Here is a 15,408-nt window from a genome sequence, read left to right as displayed (position 1 = left end):
GATAAAGCCAGAGAGACAAATTTGCAAGTATACAAAGTAGTGAATATATTTCTTTAAACATCCATTTAACAAATTCGTGGTACAAACTGGAAAATTTTCATAAATACAGTTCAAATGTTCATTTTGTGAGAAAATGCTTATTCATGCACTAAATCATATGAACACTGATTCATCAAATAAAAAGAATACAGAGTAATTGTCTGAAAGCAATACTTAGAGACTCACAATGCTACAGGGTCTGCAACTAAAAAATAATAATGCATGCACGTTGTGATGCACCAAACAGTATTAGAGAAATCATTAAAATGGCTTTCACATCAAAAACCATAAGAAAACTCAATGCTGTTTAACTTACTTTATGCATATTACATACCAGAGACTTTAAGCTACAAAATGCTTCTACTATCTCAACACGCACACAAAACGACCATAAAAGTATCTGTGTATATAACAAGGTACTCTCCAATTAGCCATCTTGATGAATCATGTATCTCCTCATGTCATCTCATCTCTAAATACCATTCATCACGACCCAGGCCTTTCTGCTTTAATGAAGACTACAGATCTCTTATTTACATTCAACACTCCCTGAATTAATAACTGATTGAAGCTCTTAAAAAATTCTCCTGCCACTGACATGGAAGGTGGTGAGGCTGTCTTTGGAAGAATGCCAACACTACCCTGTTAAATCTGATTGGTAAAAGAAGCAGGGCCACTGGGCTGTTGGCCAAACTCATCCGAGGATGGCCCCAAACTCGCCTGCTGGTTGTACCCACTGCTTGATCCATAGCTGTCGTGGTTGTACCCGCCTTGGTTATAGCTACTGGAGTGTCTCTCCACTGGGTCTGAAAGATATCTCTGGCTCGAGGAATGCCAGCCGGTCTCCTTGAAAACAAACCAGATGTTTCCAGCCCAGAGAATAAAGTTCAAGAATCCAAAGACCTGAAGGAGGATCAAAGCAAGTGAGTTGATAGACTGGACAGAAACCCCAGAAAAATCTCAGTTTCAGAAAAATCCTTCACAACACAAAAGGTCACTTTTCACCTCAATGTGGAGGCCTCTTCCAATTTCACATTTGGAGTCACTGTTTCATTTAGAATATCTGACTTTTCATGAAGGCTTGCTACAATACATGTTAGGCACTGCATAAAAGGCTTTATGTATATCCATTCATTTAGGCAAAGAAGGTGCTATTATTACACCCATATTAAAGATGTGAAAACTGAGGTTCAGCAAAGATAAGGATATTATTCAAGGTCACATGGCGTGGTTAGTAGTAGACCTGGGACAAGCCCTGTTCCATCTAACTCCATAGACAGAGCGCCTACCTAATCCATCACTACCTCCCCAGATGAGGTAATCCTCATGGTGTGTAAGATATCTTCAGGGGACACAGGGTTGAGTATTTTCATTTTAATGATGGTGCATTAATTTATAAGGTTACCTTCACCTTAATGCTAGAGTTACTACTTTTCCATTTATTGAAATGATATAAATAAAATAAGTCAACCTAAAAAGTATGGAGTAAGCAATGGTACAGGTGGAATGCAGACAAGCACACGCATGGCAGTGTACACAGAGGTTGGGCTTCTTTGAATAATTGTACTTTCTGTGCCTCTCGCAGTCAGAAGTGAATGCCCAAACCACACTCTGAATAAAGTTCAGGTTGCAGAGAGGTATGAAATGTTTTCTCAAGAACTGAATGTGAGACTTTCCAATGGAAACTCCTCTCACTCTCTAGAAGGGTGTCCTCGGTGAGCCAGAGGACCGGGTGTCACTTCCCTGGGGCCTGAGTGTTTGACGGAAGCAGAACTGTTTGCTTCTGTAAGTGGCCCAAAGAGAACAGTTGTTCTGCAGCCTCTTCCAAGGCGGACTGGTTGACTGGGAATTAAGCAAGGCAGTCAGTTTTAACAGCCCCCCTTTTGGAGACAGACAACGATAGTGTGACACAAAGCTGTGATGACATTAAAGTATATTTAATAGCCACTCCAGCACGATGCTGACCAAACAAAATGGACTTGGGCAGAGGACATAGCTCTGGAGTAGGTAGGCTTCTAGAAGTCCCTTGCAGTGTTAAAATAATTTATCCCTTATTTGTTGGATGGTGGGATGCTTCAGAGTGCCCTGGGGGTGGGAGTGGCAGGCTAGGTAGTCAAGATGAGGGACTTTGGGGGCTTGAAACATGGGCTCCAAGCTTCAAAATTTTAGCAGCAAGTGGATCAGGACACACTACCTGAATCTCAGTCTTGGAGCCATCCCCTCTGGCTTTGGAATTCGAGTGGCCTGGGCTCTGCAATTTTTTGCTTTATGATTCTGGACAAGGCAGTTAGCCTCTGAACATCAGCATTTTTTAAAATTCTATGAAATGACGACAATTATTCCTTCCTTGGGGGATAGTTGTGAGGATTAAAGAGGATGTGTGTGAAGCAGCTAGACAGTGCTGGACACGTTAGTAAATGCTTACTGATTGCTAAGCTATGCTATGAATCACTTTCTAAAATATTTCCATGAATTGTATTCAGTTGACTCTTTTGCTGAGGCATAAACTGAAGCAGGGTTTTGAGGCCATATTATTGAGGTGTCAAGAGCCAAAACTGAGCATCTAGGCGGCTAACCAATCTCACTGAAGATTGGGTTATCCAGACCTCCCTCCCTCCCTTCCTTCTTCTCTCTCCCCATCCCATCCTTTTTTTCTTCCTTTAACCTTAACTGAGATTTATTTAACATAATTTTGTGCCATGCTCTAGGCTCCTTGCTGAGGGAGATACAAAACACAAATAAGGTACTTATAGTATAATAGTTGCATGATCAAAATAAATTACGTAATCCCTGACACAACTCTAATGGACATACAGGACGTTTTAACCATGTGTACAATAACTAGGATATTTTCCATCAAAGGGGAGAGCTTGATTAAATTACACCTCTGAAAGTATAGGTTGATAAATGAGTAGAAAAAATGATCTTGGAATCTTTTCAGATATGAGGGATGGCTCTGCCCAGGACTATAATTTCACCTGTTTTCTATTCCTTGGTCCCTCCCTTTCCCCTGATGCTACTTTGTTTCTAAAAAAGGGACGCTCCAGAAGAGCCTAGAAATTAGGGAAATGCAACTTAAAAGTAAGTACATAAACAAGGCATTGCCATGGGCCTACTTAAGGAGCGGTGATGTCTTTATCGTCATCACAGAGGTATCACAGATCTCTTGCCTGGCACATTTTAGGGGCACATGAGCCCTCGAATTTGTTCTTGCCATTCTGTTGCAACTGAAATCAGAGTAGGGATTTTGATTCTAGCCTAGATGTGGGACAACAGAAAGAGAGACTGAAAAACACAGTACATAACATGAGAAAGAATGGAGAGAAGACATCTAGATTATCTGAGGACATGTACCAGCATTGCTTCCGTGAAGCTGGAGGAACAGAAGTAGAAATTATGGATGGTTCATCCGTTTCTGCTACTTGTGACCCAACCATTATACCCCATATAGACATTGGTACCAGCAGTGGGATACAAAGAATGGATTTGAGGGATACGAAGACTGTTTTGCTTTAGCCAGTTTAAATGGAGTTTTCTGCCACTAGGAACTGGAGCACACAAACATAGATCCAGAATGAAAACAGCACCAGACCTGCCCTTCCACACACAACGTGATTTGCTTTCCATCCACTCTTCTTTTGATTTTTAAGACATACGTCACATTGTTTCTCATTCAAAATTTGCATCTCCTAGTCTAAACTTATTAGAGACATCAGAAGCAGAATTAAATGGACTGTGCAGGATGTCATAATTTACTAGAAGAACTAACAAACACACTGAATGATTTTATCTTTGTTCTTAGATTCTGAGATCAGGGTTATAATAACTTTTATTAAGCACTGCCTGTAAACAAACTACAGAAGTAGTAGAATGTATTTTAATGTACACCTCAAAGTATTCATCTATAGCTGTGGCCAGAAGTAAATAAAAATTACTGTGACACCCTAATATATAGTTTATTTCAATGTTTACTATTTTATTACTAAGGCAAGATTCACAGTCAAATCACCAGCAGCTGATTAGCCACCCTTTCCCCCTTCTTAAATGCCTTCTCAGATTAAATTCCAGAAAGTTGTAGAAACATAAGTTAACCTTGAAGCAAAGATAATTAATTTTTAAGGGTGGCTAAAGAATGTTGATCCTTTATCAAACACTCCTTTATCAAACACTGAGCCCTCTATTATTTGGTAACTACTGCTTTTTGCTGCTACTATAGCTTCTGTTTCTCAGATACAGTTTCTTTCTTTGGAGTAACACAAGTTCTTAGACTCATAAAATAAGAATCCAATTTAGTGGCCTTGCTATCTGTCAGGTGTTCTGTCTCCCTGTAAGAGCCATACACTTGATGATAATATTTGACTGTTCAACTAATACAGTTCGGATTTTCCAAAGTTATCAAGCAACTAAACCAGAAGCATGGAGAAGATTAAAAAAATTACCATACTATTATAGGTATTTTTTATACTTTGCATTTCTGTCTGTACCCTACTGGGTCTGCGTATTTTTCTCTAGACAATCAACTGGGTGTATTCTGACTATGTGTGGCTGGAACAGTGTTTTCTTCCCAGGAAACCTCTATGCCATCAAATATTCCTTGTAACTTCCGGCAGACTTCAGACTTAAAGTTTAGATTTTATATCTGCTTCTGGCTTAGAATTCTGACTTGACTGTCATCCAAGCAACAGCTGCCAGTACCTGCTGGGCTCTTATTAAGAACTCTTTAATTGGCAGCATTAAAGTCTATGGGTAGAAAACTGGAAGGCCAAAGGATCATCTTGCCTGTGGAGTGAACTATCACCTTTTAGACTGGACTCATTTCAGAGGCAAAAATTCCCCAGAAGACTCCTGAGATGTTTTTCTGATTCCTGTGACTGGCAAACAAAGATCTGGAAGGTAAAGCATAGAGGGAAACATACCACAGAAGTGTTTAGGCTGGACATCACAGGGCTGTGGACAGCCATGCATTTGTTGGACGGCTGTTTGCAAGCTGACATCAGTAACAATACTTCTTTGGGATCCGTAGCAACCTTGACATCAGACAGCCCTTTTGCCCAAGCTGATGAACCCACCAACCACAAGAAAGAAAAGACTACAGTGACGATGAAGTCCTACAGAGACAGAAAGATAAAACAGGAAGAGAAAAGTGAGTTCTAGAAACAAATTGATTCGTTTATACAACTCTTTGGTTTGCCTTTTTTTTTATTAGTTTCTGCTTTATAACAAAGTGAATCAGTTATACATATACATCTGTTCCCATATCCCCTCCCTCTTGTGTCTCCCTCCCTCCCACCCTCCCTATCCCAGCCCTCCAGGCAGTCACAAAGCACAGAGCTGATCTCCCTGTGCTATGCGGCTGCTTCCCACCATCTATCTACCTTACGTTTGGTAGTGTATATATGTCCATGCCACTCTCTCGCTTTGTCACAGCTTACCCTTCCCCCTCCCCATATCCTCAAGTCCATTCTCAAGTAGGTCTGTGTCTTTATTCCTGTTTTACCCCTAGGTTCTTCATGACATTTTTTTTCTTAAATTCCATATATATGTGTTAGCATACAGTATCTGTCTTTCCCTTTCTGACTTACTTCACTCTGTATGACAGACTCTAGGTCCATCCACCTCATTACAAATAGCTCAATTTCATTTCTTTTTATGGCTGAGTAATATTCCATTGTATATATGTGCCACATCTTCTTCATCCGATGATGGACACTTAGGTTGTTTCCATCTCCGGGCTATTGTGAATAGAGCTGCAATGAGCATTTTGGTACATGTCTCTTTTTGAATTATGGTTTTCTCAGGGTATATGCCTAGTAGTGGGATTGCTGGGTCATATGGTAGTTCTATTTGTAGTTTTTTAAGGAATCTCCATACCGTTCTCCATAGTGGCTGTACCAATTCACATTCCCACCAGCAGTGCGAGAGTGTTCCCTTTTCTCCACGCCCTCTCCAGCATTTACTGTTTCTAGATTTTTCTTTTTTTTTTCGGTACGCGGGCCTCTCACTGTTGTGGCCTCTCCCGTTGCGGAGCACAGGCTCCGGACGCGCAGGCTCAGTGGCCATGGCTCACGGGCCCAGCCACTCCGCGGCATGTGGGATCCTCCCGGACCGGGGCACGAACCCGTGTCCCCTGCATCGGCAGGCGGACTCTCAAACACTGCGCCATCAGGGAAGCCCTCTAGATTTTTTGATGATGGCCATTCTGACTGGTGTAAGATGATATCTCATTGTAGTTTTGATTTGCATTTCTCTAATGATTAATGATGTTGAGCATTCTTTCATGTGTTTGTTGGCAGTCTGTGTATCTTCTTTGGGGAAATGTCTATTTAGGTCTTCTGCCCATTTTTGGATTGGGTTGTTTGTTTTTTTTGCTATTGAGCTGCATGAGCTGCTTATAAATTTTGGAGATTAATCCTTTGTCAGTTGCTTCATTTGAAAACATTTTCTCCCTGGTTTGTCTTTTGAAAAATTCCAAGACCCCATAGCATTGGAACCATGTTGAGAAACAAATAAAAGAAAGTTTTGTGATACTGTATTTATATTTCTAGAAAATAGACTTATTAAAATCACAATAGTAATAACTTTTACTGAGCACTTATTATGTGAAGTATTATTCCAAGTTTACATGTATTAATTCATTTAATCCTAACAACAGCACTATGAAATAGATGCGAATCCTGTCCCCATTTTACAGTTGAGGAAACTGAGGCACGAAGAGGTTAAAAAAGATTCTCAGAGTCATGAGTTAGTAAGTGGGGGGGGGGCAGGATTCTAAGCCTGGCCGTCTGCTTCCAGGACCAGTGAGCTTGACTATTCTATACTGCTTTTCATGTCTGCTTTAAGGAACATTCATGTCTTTATTTAAAACAAGTACATTAAGAAAGTTAAAAAGATTGAGGTCCTGCTTAAGTTAAATATGACACAATAGAAATGAATCGCTTTGCATAAACAAACTTTATGGCTGAAGTCAGGATCCATGTCCTTGGAGTAAATATATTATTTTGGGGAGCTAATGCAACCCTTTCCCCACCTAGTACCATTTTATACAGAGGGATGGTATACTGTACTAAGGTATCTCATAGGAGTTAAAAGCTCAGTCTGTCATCTATAGGCCTGGGGTTGAACCCTGACTTTGCTGCTTACTAGCTGTGTCCTTAGGCACTTTGCTAAACTATTAATACTTGAAGCCTCAATTTAACCCTCTGTCAACTGGGATAATAACAGTATCTGTCTCATTGGATGGTGGTGAGGAGTGAAAATGTGTATGTTTGCCTCTTTCCCCCAGTAAGATGTCAGCTCCATGAGGGCAGGGCCTTTGTCTCTTTTGCTTATTGTTGGGTATTGGCAGAAGAGGTGCGAGCAGCATTTGTTGAGAAAATACATGAAAGAATAAATGAGTGTACAAAATGGTCCCAACTGGATTCTATAAATTTCTGTATAGGAGTTTATCAGGTGGTAATGGTAGGATGAAAGATGACTTTTGTATTATACAAACTTGTATATTTTAAAACATATTTTATAATTAGACCAAATAAAAACAGCATGGCAATGTGATCAAGGCACTGATTGATCATATCAATGGCTCGCCCAGACAGAACTGCAGGTGGCCCTGTTTGTCCTTACAGCAGCACCCAGATTTATAATTAGACCAAATAATAAATGTCATTAGAATTGAGAGTTTTAGCATCAAAGGTTTCAGAAAGCGGCCTCAAGCCAAGTTTTCTATACCTGAGCAAAGTGTGACAATTTGGCAACTATGTCAAAATTCTAGCTAGAGTATAAATTAGCCTCAACTTTTTTTTGGTCTTTTGCTAAGCCTAAGTTTGAAGCTACATTCAGGGAGAGATGTGGGAGCAAAGCCCTGACCCTACTTTCCTCCCATTCTTTAATCTACCAAACCAGGTTCATTTTGCCCAATGCTCAGCAACCCAAAACCCCGACAGGCCTAGGACTGCAGCAAAGAAAAGATTTTTTTCCGTGACAGAGCCAAGCGCAGGAATGGAAGAACAAATCTCACATGCACCCCCCAGAAGGCGAGGGGCTGGTGGGTGGTGGGGTATTTATGGGATGAGGAACAAAGCAGCAGGGCGGGCAGAGGCGTGCGGGGCGTGGGGAAAGGTGACTGGAAGAAGGTGCAGGAATCCTCATTCTGCCCAGGAGTAACGAGGCTACAGACCTCTGCACGTGGCGTTTTCAACCCTCTGACATCAAAAGGTCACCTAGAGGACACTGGCGCATGCCCAGTTGAAGGGTTGTTGGTTCCCCAACCTCTCTTGACCAGCTCATCTGGAACTAGACACAGCTGACTCCAAGTTCCTTCTGCCTGGAGGACAGGCAAGTCTTAAAACAACCTTGATTAAGGAAGGCAGGTGAAATGGATTTAACCCAGGGTTTCCTTCCAATTGGCCAAACCCAATTAGAACCCCATGTGATCCATGCAAGTCACCTCTTGGACATAGAACATGGTGGACAAGGCAGAGCGTCCATCAAAAGCTGTCCCAAACTAGTGGCTGTCTTAGGAAACAGCTGCTGTCACATTAAATGTGCTGTCACATTTAGAGTGCTTCCTATATGCCAGGCACTCTGCTAACCACTTACAGACATCATTAGCCTTACAGCGAGGTACTGAGGTTAGCCCTGCTTTTCTTAGGAGGAAACTCAAACACAGACGGGTCAAATACTTTCCTTATAACTAGTGCCTGGCTTGACAACTGTGCCGTATCATGAGCTCACCCTCACCCTCAGTGTAGCTGCTTTCACTTTGCTAAGTCAGCTTTCAGGAATACCAGAATGAAGCTGTGAATCAGGAAACACAGAAATCAAACAGCAAGATAGAAGCTCAGCTCACAGAAGAGCTTTGGGTTTTTCGAAGAGAGTATCGCTAAGCAGTGGCTGGATGGGATAACTTTCTGGGTCCACTCACAGATTTATTTCATTATTTCATTTGGAACACTAATAAAAGTGACATTTGACTTCTAGAGAATGTCTAGTTTTTAACACACTATGGCAGAAGATCATTTGATCTTCACAATAACTGCATGAGGGCGAAGACAATTATACCCAGTTGAATGCTGAATAATAAACACACTACAAAATGACTTATCTGGAAGGCCTATGAATTGTTGTGTAGAGGGAGCTTTGGGCTTCTCTTTACTACCTGCTTAATCCATGCCCAAGAAGGATGCATGTTGACATTGGTCAGGACCAAGAGGGAAGTTTGAGTGGGAGGCGGGGAAGCTTGTTTATTGGGAATTTTGGTGGCCCACATGTCTGCTGAGGCTATCAGCTTTCTGCACTTGCTTACCTGTAATTCTCTCCCTCTAAGAAAGCCAAGCAATGAACAGAGTGAGACCCAGGGGTAAAAAGATCTAGGATGGATCTGCTTATATACCTAAATGTTGGCAGAAGAGTATTCCTGCCTTTCTGGACCCTTGTACTCTACAGGTTTGTAAGCCTAGGGAAACAACCAGGGATGCTACTGTTTCCAGGTGAGTTGCTAGCTTATGTAGAAAATGACACTCTTTCCAAATAGTTGGATACAGGTTTTGACACATCTACCAGTAAGTACAGAAACAAGTAAGATGCCCAAGTCTTAGACCAGAGGTGAGGCAACTGCTGAAACCAGTTTAGATGTCTTAAAAATAATTGGGAAAAATCATACTTGTAGAGTTAGTCAAGGATAAGTCTGGAGATTTAGAGATGCTTATTGAGCATCTTATCAACCTTTTTTATTTTTATGTATTATTTAGCATTTCTAAAATATTTTTGGGCCTGCCATTGAAGCAACTAGATGAAAATACTAAGGTTTAAACAATTAACCAGCTTTGTCTACTTAACGTGAAACATCTGGGCATAGTAAACATATCTAGAAAACGCCAGATGTCAGGCGGCATATAGATGAAACATCTGGAGGAAATGTAGTATATAGGAGACATGGTGGGAGGCCTGAAGTCAAAAGCAGCCCGATTTGAACTTCATCACTCACACGTACCTTGGACTACAATGTTCTTTCAATGTGTGAACAGATAGATAGGTAGACAGACAGATATGACTTGGGAGTCATATATATGTGATAGCACACACACACGTTTAAAAAAACAGATGACACACAACTACTTTTTTTCCTCCATACAATGGCAAACAGTAGAGACATGGAGAGTTAAAATATCAGGCAACCCAAAGTAATTTCTTAAACTGTCTAAAAATTTAAGTTGCCCCACCGCCAACCTATATTTAAGAATGGATACGTTTTATAGGAAATCATTTCAAGTAAGCTACACTGAGAAATTGTGACTCAGAAAATGCTAGCAGACCTTTTAGGGGCCACCTTCCGAAACAAGTCAGCTCCTTTTTGAACCCTGCTCTGTGCTCTCTTGCTGTCACCTTCCCTGAAACTGAAAAAAAAAATGCTTCTCTGGAATTACATAATATTAGAGTGGGAAGGAACTGCTAAGGAGATAAATCCAGGCTGTCAAATACTCCTTTGAAAACATAATCCTATTATTAACTTACTATTCTACACTTACTGATATCTCCAGATAGGACATGGAAGAATTGATATGCATGGCTGGAAATAATACACAGACTTAGAAATTCTCTGGGCTTCAGGGTTGACATCTGTAACATGGCATAGGAGTGCCTACCTTACAGGATTGGTGTGAGGATTAAAATTAAATACAAATGTTAATCATGGAGACTGGAGTATTTTCATTGTTGCATTTATGAAGGTGGTAAAGATGCTGTAACCTTCAAGAGACATGGCCTGATTATGTCATGGTCAGTGATATTTGACAATGAATTCAGCTGTAATGACTTGCTTTCCCCCCTCTCCACTCTGTATTCTGATGTTCTTTCAAAAACAGATTCACTCTGCTGAGGTTAAATTCATATGGCCAAAACTTTGTATTTTCTTAATACAGTCTAAAGTTCGAGTCAGTGGTTCTTTGTGGATAGAGCTTCAAACCTATTTGGCAACGACCAGGAGTGTGCCTGTCCGTGTGTGTGTGCGTGTGTGTGTGAATATATCATCCGGTTACAATACATGATAGAAAAGAACTGGGATAATTGTGTTAAGACACGAAAGGCCATTTGAAGAAGAAGTTCTGCCTGGGATACGTTGGTCACTGCTACATTCTCAGAAGGCACACAGTATGTGCTATTTAAATTCTGTTCATATGTTGACCTCATTCACTGGAATGTAAGTTCCTTGGGGATGAAACCGTCTTAGACACCTGTGTCCCTGTGCCTAGCCAAACGTCTGGTGTGACTTCTCATCTATACCCATTGAATGCAAGAAGAAAGGGTAGAGACTTCACATTTGGCAGTCACCCAGAGTGGAAATCATTTGAATTTCAAAAATCTCACGTTTTGTAAATTATTTCAAAGATATAAGAAACTCCTAACACTGGCTGCCTATAAAAAATTACATGACTGGAAGAAAGGGATGGAAGAAGGGTTTGGGGGGTTTGTTTTTATTATTTTTCTTTATATCTATCCCCCCGTATACCCTTTCAGGCTTTGAAAACTTTAGTATAATTTTAGAATAGGCATATTTTACTGGATTTGACCTTCGGCAATTGTGAGAAACTTTCTGTTTAGGGGAATGATTATGATTATATTTCACACTTCCCTCCCACCGACTTTTTTTTTTTTTGCAAGTGAGCAAGCGGTGTTAGCACAGTTAGGTTCATGAAAAGAGCTGCTATTTTTCAAGCATTCCTTCTGCCTTCCTAGAATTGAAGACCCATTATTCTGTCATATATCAACCCATCTGTCAGCCTGCAACAGATGGTTAAAACGAAGAACTTCTAAAATACCAACGAGGAAATTATCCTGCACTTCACCATCCACAGCTTAAATTCAGCCTGACTTAAGAAAATTCCTTCGCCACTTCCCCGCTCATCATACAAAGTGAAAACGAGGGAAAATACTACATTTGAATTACAAATTAGAAGCCATTTCTCGAGAGGATGGTTATTGGATTCATCGATGCTGGCTTCACTCTGCCAGTTGGGGAGAAGACAGACCTGGGTTCGAGTCTCAGTTATGCTGGTTCTCAGTTGCGTAGCCTTTGGTAGCTTATTTGACCTTGTGGGTCCTTATTTCCTTAACTGAAATAGTAGACAGTTAATGGCCTGTCTTAGAGAGTTACTGCGGGAATGAAAAACGTATGGCTAATCTGTGGGACAATACCTTGCACAACTAGGTACCCAATAAATGATAGGTATTATTATTTTCATCATCAGTTCTTCCTTCTGTTCTTAGCCTATTTCTCATAAGTCTATTCCAGATGGAAGATTCTGTGTCTGTGGCAGGCAAAATTTGAGCAGGTGCCTAAGGACAGAAGGAAGGCAAACATGAAAAAGTGGCAAGGTGTGGATGAATCTGAGTGTGTGTCTGTCTGTAATGTGTGCTGCGTGCATAGTGTAACTCATGGAAACACGGTGTTGTTGTTTGGTGTGTGTTTGAGGAGAATGAACAGGCAGATGCGAGGAATTGAAATGTCATTGCCTTCTGCAGGAATCCGTCTTTTGTAAGCCTGAGGGGACCAGGGACTTCTGCCCAACCACTCCCCCAAAGAGTCATCATATGTTTTCTTGGTTTTCGTTTTCAGTCTGGATGAAATAAATATTTGTGATTTATACCCTGTCGAGGCATAAATATTAATGGAATCCTAACTTATGTTTCTTGCTTTATTTAGTTGATTCCACTTATTTTTGTCAGTTCTATCATATTCCCAACATATAACTGTTAGAATGTAACACTCACAGTTTTTTTTGCAGTGGGAGTTTTGGGGAGGATAGCTTCCTTTTCCCCAATGCTATTCTTTTCTAAGTGCCAATGTGCGTGATAAGAGAGAATGGCAGGCCTGAAAGCTCTGAGAAGCAAGGTGTGTCCAAGAGCAGCGCTTCTCCACTTTAGGTGCCACGGATCACCTGGGTATCTTGTTGAGACGTGGATTCTGATTCTGGTTCAGTAGGTCTGGCGTAGGTCTGAGAGTCTGTACCTCTAACAAGCTTCCAAGTGATGCCAGGGCTGCTGATCCAGGGACCAACTTTGAGAAGCAGGGCCCTAGTCTATGTGGAAACTTCCTCCCTAAAAGCGGCCCAGTCCACACCAGAATCCACTGCTCTCCACTCCTGCTCTCAAGGGCTTTCCCTCTATTTTGCACACATCGCCACCTTGCCTCACTTTCATATAGGTAGGTCTTGTTTTCCCACTTCAATTTTAAGATTACTTTCTTCTTATTTTCTCTCTTCCAGCATTTACTGAGTAATTTCTATCCACCAGGCACTGTGCTGAGTGTTAACCTCATTTAATTCTCAGTGATAAGGTAGGTACTATTATTACCATCAATGAACAACTGAGAATATAGAGGTACAGTGAGTTGAAAGAAATTGCCCAAGGTCACCCAGCAAGCAGGGTCACCCAGGACGTATACACAGTTTGACTCCAGAGCCTGGGCCCTCAACCATTATGGCTTTGCTAAGATTATGTCTTATTGAAACTGTGTCAAATATATTTTTATACCTACTGCCACACCTAGTCCAGTATTATTTTTGATAGATATAAGCAGAGAGAGTTAAAATCTGTTATACAAATAAAGAAGAAACACGTATGCTCTTTTTTCCTTTTTTTCCTTTTGGCTTCCCAAACTGATGGCTTAATGAAACCTGTGGAGCTGAGTATCAGGGGATTAGGACTAACATTATCATACGAAAGTCCAATAATAGGCACTTAGCTAAAACTGCATATTATTAGAATCTGGTGTCGAGAAGTTATGTTATGGGGACACAATGTGACCTATGGTATATTAAAATCTGCTATAATGAGGTCTCATTATATACCATATTGTATCCTGTTGATGAGAGGAAGAAATGAGCTGTTAAAAAAGTGAAGGTTCTACATAAGATATTCTTAGTCACAAAGAGGACCCTGATTCCACACAAATTTGCAGAAATTAGTTGAAGATGTAATAATCTCACACCAGTTTGCAGAGCTGTCCCTGCTAAGTGCCGCTCATAATATTCTTTTCTTAAAAAGAAAAAATCTTTTCCACTATTACAAAAATGAAGCCAAATAGAAAGTGAGTTTTTATTTTGGAGCACAAAGAAAGCTGCACCCTGTTCTGGAAGTAAGTATATAACACCCTGGTTCCAGATTTCAGGAACCACCCTCATTCCATTTATGCACCCGTGGCAAACAGTATTGAAACTAGCGGAAAACACCTGGGAAATAAACATTTTGCAGGTACCTTGTTTTGATGATTTGGAGAGAATCTGAAAGCTAAATTATGGTACCTGTTAAAGTAACTGTGTGTAGTTTAAGGTAAAAAGAAATCCACACTTGCAATAATAATAACCTTTTAAAATGTGTTGGAAATATGAGTTGAATCATGCACAATTCGAGATGGAGTCTAAGATTTTTTTGTAATGAGAAAAATCACCAAGAGTGGAAATAATCTTTGATAAACCTTTCAAGTCTCCCACACTGAGGGCTGTCCTAGCTGTTGTGTATGAATAAGGTTGTGGGCTTGTGTTTGGAGGCCATGTATGAAACATACGGAGCTCTGAGCCCTGGAATTGCTTCCGTTGAGGGAGATGCTCCCACTGAGATGGACCATATTGCTGTGTTGATGCTTTTTGGTTGGATGGAAGACCAAGTGCCTACAAGTTGGAAATGTTTTATGTTTCTATATATCTTTCTTATATGTGGGCACGTTTTGTTAGTTTTTGCCTTTTTTTGTTTTTGAATTGATCATTGAATGATCCTATGTCAGATGCACATACAGTGCACTCTGCTATGTTGTGGGCTTGGAATGGCCATCAGGTCTTTTTGTTTGTTTGGTTTTGTTTTAGTGACAACTCCCTGCCCCTACCTTACCCAAAGGTTTCAAAACAATGGTTCCCAACCTAGGGCTCCCTTGAAGTACTTTGTGAACTGTCAATTTGGAACTGAGACTGGATGAGTCTTGTTTCTGGTTTAGTATGTTGCTTTTCTGACCATATTCAGGACAGTGGTAGAAACACACCCCTTGGAGGTCACTTCTTTACCATTTTCCCATCTCCTTAGTTTTCATTCTTTAGAGGGTCAGGAGGGCATAGGGATTAATTGCTATAGTTTTGAAGTCAGTGCTGGATTCTTCATGGCTGATCCACTGTGTGACTTTAGCCAAGATCCCCGAACCCTCTCAATCTCAGTTTTCCCATCTGTAAAATGGTGGGACAATACCTACCTCCAAAAACTTTCTGAGGATTAATTGAGATGTCACACACGAAACGCTCATTACAGGATGCCTGACTTTCATTAACTACTCAACAAATATTGACTGTTAGCATTATTCCTTCCAGGTGAACTAGACACAGGGCAGAA

The 15,408-nt window shown here is 40.7% G+C and overlaps 1 protein-coding gene across 2 annotated transcripts in view; it reads right to left on the bottom strand.

The window, feature by feature from the left end:
- Positions 1 to 587: 587 nt before the first annotated feature.
- The window catches only part of SYNPR (synaptoporin), a 288,928-nt gene continuing 274,107 nt past the window's right edge, over positions 588 to 15,408 (bottom strand). For both annotated transcript variants that reach the window (XM_060109604.1, XM_060109605.1), the window contains 2 exons: positions 4,956 to 5,147; positions 588 to 942 (listed from right to left, as the gene is read on the bottom strand). In XM_060109604.1, coding sequence (XP_059965587.1) covers positions 685 to 942; positions 4,956 to 5,147 — 450 coding nt within the window. In that variant the 3' untranslated portion in view covers positions 588 to 684. The remainder of the gene's footprint in view (positions 943 to 4,955; positions 5,148 to 15,408) is intronic.

Source organism: Mesoplodon densirostris, chromosome 10 (genome assembly GCF_025265405.1).
Source record: "Mesoplodon densirostris isolate mMesDen1 chromosome 10, mMesDen1 primary haplotype, whole genome shotgun sequence".
Lineage (NCBI taxonomy): Eukaryota > Metazoa > Chordata > Mammalia > Artiodactyla > Ziphiidae > Mesoplodon > Mesoplodon densirostris.
The sequence above is the reverse complement of the archived record's forward strand: the minus strand, read 5'-3'. Positions and strand labels throughout refer to the sequence as shown.